At 39.3% G+C, this 11021-nt stretch overlaps 1 protein-coding gene across 1 annotated transcript; it reads right to left on the bottom strand.

The window, feature by feature from the left end:
* Positions 1-3794: 3794 nt before the first annotated feature.
* LOC139085544 (vomeronasal type-1 receptor 1-like) lies at positions 3795-5022 on the bottom strand. The gene is given in 2 exon segments (XM_070633541.1): positions 3795-4698; positions 4700-5022. Coding segments are annotated over 2 exon segments (954 nt in total). The 5' UTR covers positions 4889-5022; the 3' UTR covers positions 3795-3933.
* Positions 5023-11021: the final 5999 nt, after the last annotated feature.

Genomic DNA, 11021 nt, shown 5'->3' with positions numbered 1-11021 from the left:
CTCAGTACCACATGTGAGTTTGAGACCCCATGACCCTCTGCCACTTCTGTGCTAACTTGCTGTCCCCTCAGCAGCCACAACCTGCCACTTTCTACCAAAACTTCATTTAAATCCCAGCCCCACTGGTCCCCATGACAGGCGTAGTGACTCTCACAGATAATGACCCTTGTGCCTGACCTTATCCACCAGCAAGACTGAAACACCTCAGACCCCAACAAAGCTCACTACACAGTTCTGTTGATTCCATACAGAAGTGAATAAGCAACCCAGACTCAGTGTCATCTTGTCTCAATTGCTCCTACGACTCTGCATCCATCTCATGTCCACTCATCCTGTGGGAGCATTGGTCACCTGCCAGACCATCCTCCCCACCCACCTACCCTCTTCATGACCACTAATCTCCCTCATCTGTGCTTGTGCCCCCAACCCTCAACCATGTGCCCGAGCAAGGGAAGCAGTCCTTACCACCACCCGCTTCTTCTGGACGTCCTAATAGCATTACCACTGTGACATAAATTCCTCTCCTAAATGTGATCCACAGCTCCAACCTGGCCCATACAATAATTACCACTTGTGGATGTCTCCATCCTGAACCCCTCCCAAGATTTCCAGACCTGTGTGTCTAGCTGCCCACTTCATGACTTCACTCACAGTTCTCTAAAATATCTCAGGCTCTTCAAGAGGCCGAAACAAAACTCCCCATATTCCCAGTGAACACTTCTCATCTCAGTTGATGGAGCTTCCGTCTCTTCAGCTACTAGGATCAAAAACCCTTGGGTCATCCCTGACTCCTGCCTTTGTCTCCCTCACCGAAAACATCCAAGAATCCACTTGGCCCTTCTAAAAACGTGGACGCAGAATCCAAATATTTCTGCCTCCTGCACGGCTACCACTCTGATCCGTCAACACTCAGCTGGACTACTGCAACGGCCTCCTCCTGAGCTCCCTGCCTCCTCCCTCAGCTCCATACAGAATCCGCTCTCCACTATGCAGGGTGTGACTCAGACCCTGTTACTCTATCAAAGCCAGAACCTTCAACACACGTGAAGAAAAGAAAAGAGACTGTGAGAGTTTCAAAAACCCATTCTCAAAGTGGAACTTGGTTTACACTTAGATAAATTCGAGTGACGTTTTCGATTCTAACAGACATGGGACACCGTCAGAGGCACAAAAAAATCCTCACAACATATGTGCACTTTAGAAAAATGCAATAAGTGAACAACAGATAATTTTGAGGATCTAGTTAGGCCCGATTTCAAAGTCAGTATCTGTGAAAACAATGAAAAGATTCAACATTTCAAAGTAATGGCATCCCATTCAGAGGCCATCTAGGTAAGCCGTGGGGCAGTTAGTACATCTTGTAGCCTGTGAAAACTACTAAACCATCAAATTAAATCTTCAAGGAAAACTTGCAGATTCTCAATTTACTATTGGAATATAGATTAATGTTGAAAGAAACAGCCCTCACTATGGGAAATAATGTTGCTCTTGAGTTTATTAGAGATAAGAAATGTAACTTATGTCAGCATGATTTATCATTCACAACGTCCATGTTACCTAAATATACTGCATTGAAATGCTATTTAGACAATTATGCGTTTCATATTTACTGACATTAACCCGTAATTTACATGATTAAATATTAAAAGTAAAACAAAACTAATTTTCAAATCAATTTTGCACAAAGCAGACGTCACAGAACCACATTTAGCCACACATTGTACATTTAGTGACAGATAAGATGACTTTTCAACAACCCAGTATTATGTTCATAAGTTCATCATGATAAAAGACACACAATTATTTAAATATGGATAATAAAGAAGAAAAAAAATTCAGCCATTTGAAAGTTGCCATTATGTACCAAGACTGTCAAATTTTTCTAAAAATTGTTTTCATTTCATAAAACAATTCCAAAATATACCTTTAGTACTTGAATCAGAAGTTTAATGGTGGGTTAATATAATGAGCAATAAAGTAAATTGATTTCAAATGAATTTTTTAAAAGAAAGCTGACCACATCACCCTCGTGAAGAAACACTCAGTGGCCCATCCTGCCTCCTCTGGAAAGTTTCTGTTGTTTGGTGAGTCCGTGATGAACTGGTGGAAGAAATGATCATGACTTCCTGTGTTTTCTTTCAAACAGGTGCGTATACACACACACACACACACACACACACACACACACTATTCTTAAACTCCCTTCAGTTCTTTGAAGTCTTCATAAACCTCCACAATTAGGATATTCCTAGGATTTTTCTCTCCATTTGAAAGGACCTTCACCCGATATGCTTAGAAAATGCAAATAAATCTTTTGGGTGTCAGCTTACAGTTCAGATCAGCAATGAGTTTTGTAAGGGTAAATACAAATCTGAAAAAGAAAAAAATATCCCTGAGGAAAAAGGGACAGCCACTCCACCCACCCAACACATTTCTTAGAGTATTTGCTTTAGAAAACCTGTAACTGTGAATTCTTCCTCTGCCCCTTGGAGATATATACAAATGCTTTTTAAAGCTAATTAAGCCTCATACCAATTTTACAACCCAGGAAACTTTTCCTTGAAGACCTTGGATATCTCTGAAATGTAATCACCGGAAAATCGCACGTCACGTCTCCCAGTCTCCATAGGACAGTAGGAGCCTAACTTCAGCAGGAGCCTGGGTCCAACTTACAAAATTCCGTCCTGCCATAAAGACATGAGAAGTTTATTTTTCCTTAGGATAAAGGCAATTGGCAAACACCAAGGTCCACTCTAATTACGAGGTGAATTTAAGATGGACTGTGTGTGACAAATGGTGCTGTCAAGTCGTCTTACCTGAGGTCTTGTTAGTGTTAATCTTAAGAACATGTGATCCTGGGTTGTATCTGCCTCACTATGCACAAGGCTGAGAGTTCTTACTGACCTTGCGGTCTCTTTCGTGGGTTGCCCATGATGCGCATCACATCCTGGTTTCATGCTTATTCAACAAGATAACTGTTTTCTACTTGTGTGGGGCAAGTTTTGTTGGTCATCAGAGATTTTGTTTATAATTACATTTCCCCAACAGTTTCTACATCAGAACTCCAAATCACTGAAAATTCTTGACATGGCATTATCATGAAATTCTCAAATTTCAGTAGTGAACACCACTACCGTTTCAGAAAGTCATCTTGTAGTAATCATTATTACTTTTACATTTATTATGGAGGTAAAATAGACAGACCATAACGTTGGCCATCTTAACCATTTTAGGTATAGAATTCCGAGGCATCAAGTACATTCACGTTGTTGTGCAGCGCTCAGCACTATCTATCTCCAGAACTTTTACATCACCCCAAACTGAGCCTCCAAATTCGGGAGACAAACATCCCCATTTCCCTCTCCCCTCAGTCCCTGGCAAATAGTCCTCTACTTTGTGTCTCTACGAGTTTGACTACTCTAGATCCCTCATACAAACAGAATCATACAATATTTTTCTTTTCTTGTCTAGCTTATTTTACTTAGGATAATAGCTTCAAAGTCCACCCATGTTGTAGCATGTGTCAGAATTTAATTCATTTTTAACGCTTAATAATATCCGACTGTACGTATATTCCACATTTTGTTTATCCATTCATCCATCCGTGGACATTGGGTTGTTTCACATTTGGCTGTTGTGAATAAGGCTCCTGTGAACACAGGGGTACAAATATCTGTTTGAGTCGCTGCTTTCCATTATTTTCGGTATAGTGGAATTGCCGGATCATATGGTAATTCTCAGTTCAATATTTTCAGGAACTGCCATACATTTGAGTGATTATTTATACCATGTCCATCTTTTGGCAGTCCACTAAGAATTATGAGGTCATAGTTGTTAGAATTTTTATTCAATAGTGAATCCGAGTCCTTGTATATAAGCCCACAAATGTTGAGAAAAGCACGCCAATAAATGGTAGGATGTTCTGGAGGGAACTTATGGCCCAGAGACCATGCTTGGAGCATTTGTGTTCTTTGTCCAGCAGACATAGCAAAACTCTGACATGTGGGTATCACTGAAAAGGAACACAAAGGGGCTGAATGTTGGGAAGCCTAAAGACACCAAGACAGAGGTGTTCATCAGCCAGGGGTGTGGGTTCTCAAGCTGGGTCATCCAAAATGACAGAATACCCACTAAAGAGTGCAAGGAGACAAACATGCTCACCAGGGTCAGGATGGTGCGTGTGGCTCTGGCCTCATGGGCGGGTCTGGGGGAAAGTCTGTTGCGGTGAATGTGTTGGACTCGCTGCTTGTGCCTGGGCAGGACAAGGTCCATGGAGCCACTGGTCCAGACCATGAGACCCAAACACACACCATCAGTGGAGGCGTAAATGACTGCAGATACGCAGAATACCAGTCTCTCAGGAATGCGTGATGAACAGTATCTGTAAATGTTTTCCACACTCATGTTTTTGCTGTTTTTTGGACCAGTTACATTCATAGTAACCACCATATTTAACAAGAGATGTAGGATCCAGCAGATGGAACAGCAGAAGCCAATGAACACTGTGGATCTCACTCTGTGCTCCAACCACCCAGAGAAACTGGGGCAAAGCTTAATGGCCTGGAAGCCACTGAGGAGGAAGGTGGTACTGAGGGAAACACCTCTGGCCACTCTGTGTAAATAGAAGACAAATTTACATCCAGCATCACTGAGAAAAGATTTCAATCCAAAAGCCACCGCTGTCTGAGGGATCCCCTTTAGAGAAAAGAACTAAGTTGTTAGCTAAGATCAGCTGGTTGAGAATCAGCTCTGTGGGTCTCAAGACGTGTGCATTGAGCAAAGTAACATTATAAAGACAAAGGAGTGAACAATTTGCAAGGATTCCAGCACCAGTCTGAGTGAGGAAGGTAAGACCCCAACTTAAGCTAATAGAAACCCATCCGTCCATGTAGAGATGATGCAGTTTGATTTTATTTATATCAGAGGAACCTGGAGACTGAAAGAGAAAATTTGGTTATTCTCATTACACCCAGGAAGTGTCCTTTCTCAGAAAAACCATTATTCCCAGTGAATCTGAACATGAAGGATGACTTCTGGTTTCTGGTTCTGCATATAAGGAGCTTGGAAGTAGCCACACCGACCTCACAGAAAGTAAAAAGCTAGACAGACCAGAAAACCAACAACTCTTCTTGGACCCATAAGAGAGGGTAGGACACACAGCAAAACTCTGCCTCTGAGTTTGAGAGACATATGAGTGAACACACAGAGTCATGGACCAGGGGAGCAGAGAAACTGAAGAGCAGAAGCTGCCATGGGAACCAGTGCCAGGCTGGGAACCTGAACTGTAATTGGTGAATTGCTGGAGGCTCAGTGCCGACAACTCTGAGAGTTAGAGACTCCAGGGGCCCAGTCATAAGGGAGCCCCCAATACTGAGAGATTTACTCCAGGCGCTCGACCAGATTCACACAGTAAATACTGAAAAAAAAATCCCGTCAGTTAGTTATCAATGTTGATTGCTAGCTCTAGGGCAACAACTAAAAAAGGTAAGGAAAGAAGTATAACTGAGAGGCTGGCCTGGTGGCACAGTGGTTAAGTGAGCACGTTCTGCTTTGGTGGCCCAGGGTTCGCCAGTTCGGATCCCAGGTGCAGACATGGCACCGATAAGCAAGCCATGCTGTGGCAGGTGTCCCACATATAAAGTAGAAGAAGATGGGCACACATGTTACCTCAGGGCCAGTCTTCCTCAGCAAAAAGAGGAGGATTGGCAGCAGTTAGCTCAGGGCTAATCTTCCCCCCCACCCCAAAAAGACGTATAGCTGGAATGCTAAGAAAGGAGAGAAAATGAGATAATAAAAAATGCTCAATTAAAACCACAAAAGGGAGAAAAAGCTTGGAAGACAATAATAGGAACAAAGAATAAGGGCAACAAATGAACACGAAGACCAGGCCTTTCAGAACCACAAATCTGTTTCTTGCAGCATCATTTGTAACAACAAGGACTGGAACCCACCCAGCTTCACTCAGTGCGGGATGGAAGGAATCCCGGCGCCTCCCCCGCTGGAACCCAGGCCTCTGTGGACACAGTGAGGACATTCTCTTCACTGTCGCCCTGATAGGACATACTGTGACGTGCAAAGAAACAAAAGAAAGGCTCAGGACATCCTGTGCCATTAGCTTTATTTTACTAAGAACCAGAGAGAAATATACCTTGATATGTTTTTGTGTGCATGTCTATATTTTTATATCTAAAAAATGGAAGGATAAATTTTAAAATCTCTAAAAATGGGTACCTGTGAGGAAGAGAGGAAACTGCTGAGGAGACAGGACGAAGCTCCACTGTTATGAATGTATCTTCATTTGGTTTAGAAGTTTACACGTATTTTTCTCACATATATAAATTGTCAAAAGTATTTTCAAATATAATTCATAAACCTAAAGAGAAAATCTAAAAAAATAACGAAAAGAATGTAATTGTTCCAAACTAGGGTTTAACCAAGCAAAGAGGACTTATTTCCACTGAATTTTAAGCAGAATTATGTGAGTATATGTTCTGCACTGATAATTGAACAAAATAAAAGTAAAATGTTTAAGTAATAAAATTGTGATTAGGTATAATGGGTAATTCATTTCCAAATTTTATACATGCACATATATAGTATATATATATGGTCTTTAAATACTGTCTTCACTGAAAGCAACTCCAGCTTCCTGACGAAACTGCTGGATCCACATCTAGAGCAGGCAGTGCGGGGGAGGAGCTCAGAAGCTTCCTGCACAAGAAAGCAGAGGGGCCACCAAAGACCACCAGGTTCATGGGAACAGAACAGAAAGGTTGGCATGAAGGAGTCCCACTGGCAAAGGGTGGGACGTTTATGGCACCAGGTAATATTTTTAATAATTAAAACAAATGAATATATGTAAACCTATATGTTTGATACTGCTAAAAACACAACAAAATAATCCTCACAGCTGGGGAATAGTAAAGAACCAAATCGCCACCATGAAAAATTAGAAATAAAGAGGAAGGATCAAGACCTTTCTTTTCTCTCAGAACTATTCCTCAGGAACTCTCTTCTCAGTAGATGGTTTCCACCCAACAGAGGCAAAGGGAGGACTGACCGGGGTCACCCTTACCCTGACCATACAGTCACTGAACCTCAGTGGCTGCCAAACTCCTTAAGAGCCAGTCAGTGGTGAATATCCTACTGGATGGATCTGGCTGATGATACAGGAACCTCCTGATTACATGGATCATAATGTCACAAAAATAGAGACAAGTGTATATTATATTTTCATGTGATGCAAAAAGAAGTAGACAGAAGTAGACATGAACACCTATGAATGAGTCTACTTGAATGTCAAATTAGGGAGAATAACTATCTGTTTATGGAATTATGGGTCAAAAATGTCATGTTAAAAGATACCTCAAAGAGGCAGTAGGCCACATCAGAATAACAAAAGTTCCATATGATTAATGCCCTCTTTCAGGAAACAAAATATTTCAAGATAAAAGAGGGAGGGTATCTGCAAAATATAAGAAAATCAAGGTACATAGAAATATGATACAAGGGTTAGAAAACTGGTTGGATGCAGATTCAAACAAAAATATTGTGAATATTTACTAAACATTCTGGTGAATTTGAATGATGACGATATCTGATGGTATTGAAGAATTAATATGTTTATGGAGGATAAGATCCAGTAATTAAGAAAAAGAAAAGTGTGTTTGTCTTTTAGAGAAATCAATGATGTATTTAGAGATGCAATTATATGGCTGCTAGGATTTGCTTGAACTTAAGTAATTCCTGGAGGAGAACTGGGTGCAATTTGACAGGAAATGAGTTGAGCCCTGGATTGGTCCTGGTGGAGCTGGGTGGTACATCCACATGGTCTATTATTTACCTCCCCATCCTTTGTGGATAGCTGGAAATTTCCATACTAGTGTTTAAAAATTATTATCTCAACATTTAACAAACATGGAGACCTTGTTCTCTATTTGCTGCAACATTTTCTTTCTCCTGGGTGCCACAATTGTTTACTGTGCGTCACTTGGCCTGCAATTTTCAGACAGTGTTATGGTGAATTGAAGTCTCTTTATATTACTATATTCTATCATTTTCAGAAGCCAGGTTGACAAATTTAAATGCCTTCATTATTCAGAGAGTCAAATCAAAGGAAAGAGGCCAGCCACGCAGGCAGAACTGGAAAATGCAGGATGCAAGGCCCAAGGAAATGGGTGGTTGTTCCCACTTCTAACTTTTTGTCAATATTTGTGTTACCACGCCATCAAATCTAGATTGTTTTTAAAAATACATCTTTGGGGCCAGCCCAGTGGCCTAGTGGTTAAGTTCGCAGTCTCTGCTTCAGCGACCCAGGGTTTCGCCGGTTCAGATCCTATGCGCAGACATGGCACCATTCATCAGGCCATGCTGAGGTGGCTTCCCACATGACACAACTACAAGGACCCACAAATACAAACACACAACTATGTACCAGGGGACTTTGGGAGAAAAAGGAAAAATAAAAATCTTAAAAAAAATTTTTTTAATTAAAAAATATATATATCCTTAATTGTTACAAATAACAAATTTCCAACTGAAACCCAAAGCAGACAAAAATCCATCCGCTCTAGCTGAGACTTATTGATTCCCAGTTCCAGACTCCAGTAACGGATAAAGCTGTGGTTTCTTAAAGGAGCACTACCTCTGGTACAGTTTTTACTTTTTCCAAAGCTAAAGAGTACCCTTACAAGTATTAGAGTGGTTATCATTGGCAGCACATGAAAATGTTCACAAATAAGACCACAATGTTGAAATCCACCATTTTTTAAATCCAATATCCAATATCTCTAGAAGGGACAGTTAAGAAGCAAAAGTACAACCACGTTGAATTCTGTGCCAGTCACACACTCACCTTTTAACCTGTAGAGATGACTCCGTTGAATAATTGCTAAATCAATTCCTAATTAATAAATGGAATAAAATGAATTATTAGCAATTATAAGAGCTTAGGAAATGCACAAATGCTAGGTAAAATGAATAAATTACATATTTTTCTGTGTAGAGATAGTGTTATATTTGAAAATATGATGAAAAAAGTGCTGTGAGAAAATGTGTGCAAATATAAAGAACAACCACAGAATTAAATAAATATGGAAAAAAGTATTTCAAGAAAATGAAGGACATAAAATAAGATCTAAAGCAGTTCAGAGAGGGGCTGGTCCCATGGAGTAATGGTTAAGTTTGGCACATTCTGATTGGGCAGCCCAGGATCATGGGTTCGGATCCCAGCCACAGACCTACACCACTTGTCAGCCATGCTGTGGTGGCAACCCACCTACACAATAGAGGAAGATTGGCACAGATCTTAGCTCTGGGCTAATTTTCCTGAAGCAAAAGAAGAGGAAGATTGGCAACAGCTCAGGGCGAATCTTCCTCACTGAAAAAAAAAAAGAAGTGCAAGAGAAACAATTATCTTTCTTGGAGTGCTTTGATATTTTAAATAATTTGATCAACTAAATGTAAGTGTGCATAAACCATGTAATTTATAACTAAATGAAACATTGCCAAGTACCCTGTAATAATAATAACAAGAGGAAAAAGAAGAAAGGAAAGGAAATTGAAGGTAATGGAATAGCTCTGACAAATACTTTTTAAAATTACAAACACAGCTTGTTTACAGTAAACCAAAGATATAAAACAGAGAGTCGAAAAAATAATTTTAAGTATTTGATAGGTAGGTAGATAGGAAAATAGATACAGAAATAGGAAAGTCATTAGATCTGTTAATTTTTTAAAAAACAGAGAGCTAAGACTTAAGGTATAGAAAATATTAGGAACTTAGTGTATACCTAAAAATGAGAGAAAAATTAGTTACAAAAAGGTTATGAAGTAAATGGTATAAAAATATTTGGAGGGCCAGCCCCATGGCACAGTGGTTAAGTGCAAACGTTCCGCTTCAGTGGCCCGGGGTTCACTGTTTGGTTCAGATCCCGGGTGTGGACATGGCACCACTTGGCAAAAGCCATGCTGTGGTAGGTGTCCCACATATAAAGTAGAGGAAGATGGACATGGATGTTAGTTCAGAGCCAATCTTCCTCAGCAAAAAGAGGATTGGCAGTAGTTAGCTCAGGGCTAATCTTCCTCAAAAAAAAAAAAAAATTGGACACTTATTTGGAAAAACAGCAAATTTCTAGCACATCCCATTGAGATAAATAAACATATTTGTGTACTGGCATATGGACACACAAATTAAAATACTGTAGATTAATCATATAGGAATGTGTGTACTTTTTTAAAACATGAGTTGAGGACAATATGTATTAAGCAATAGGAAAAAAGAGGGGGCCATACAATAATCTACGAATATTAGAATACTAGTGAACTGACACAAAATGAAAGACACAAAAATATAAAGATGAAACAGAATATTAGAAAAAATTTTATATAACAAAAGATAAAAGGGAAGCTGTCGATAAGAGTTTAAGTGCTCAAGCTAAAAAATTAGAGAAAAGGTCATATGTGTTCTAAGCAGAGAAATTATATAAAGAAGCCTTTCTCAGGATAAAAAATACTATCAAATATAAAACGTGTTTCTCTCAAAATGATCAGGCACATGAGAAATAAATTGTAAATGAGACATAATTTTTCAATTAAAAATACATTTCTTTGCCAAATGTTTTAAGTTAAGGTCACAGCTTCACTTTGTATAAGGAGTCTTCTTCTCAGAGTTTTGCATGATCACATCTAAACAAAATTCAATGAATTAATTATGGTTTGTCATTGGCATTGTTTAACTCAGAAAGAGAATAGAATCCTTCCGCGTTACATGATATTATTTAGTAAAATATAAATTTTTCTGTCACATTCAATTGGACAGAAAATTTTATAATCACCTAAAATTTAGATGTTTTTCAAAGAATTCAAATTAGGATTATCAAAACAAGAACTGTCTTTACTTTTGGAATACTATTTTACTTGCTTACTTTAGTAATTAACAAGTTATTAAATGACAATAAGTGATTTACCTGGCATTAAAATTTGGGAAATAGTAGAATCTAGATGAAGTGTGGGTTAGTTAA

This window comes from Equus przewalskii, chromosome 9, assembly GCF_037783145.1.
Source record: "Equus przewalskii isolate Varuska chromosome 9, EquPr2, whole genome shotgun sequence".
Classification (NCBI taxonomy): Eukaryota; Metazoa; Chordata; class Mammalia; order Perissodactyla; family Equidae; genus Equus; species Equus przewalskii.
Note: the sequence above shows the minus strand (reverse complement) of the source record. Positions and strands in the feature narration are given on the sequence as shown.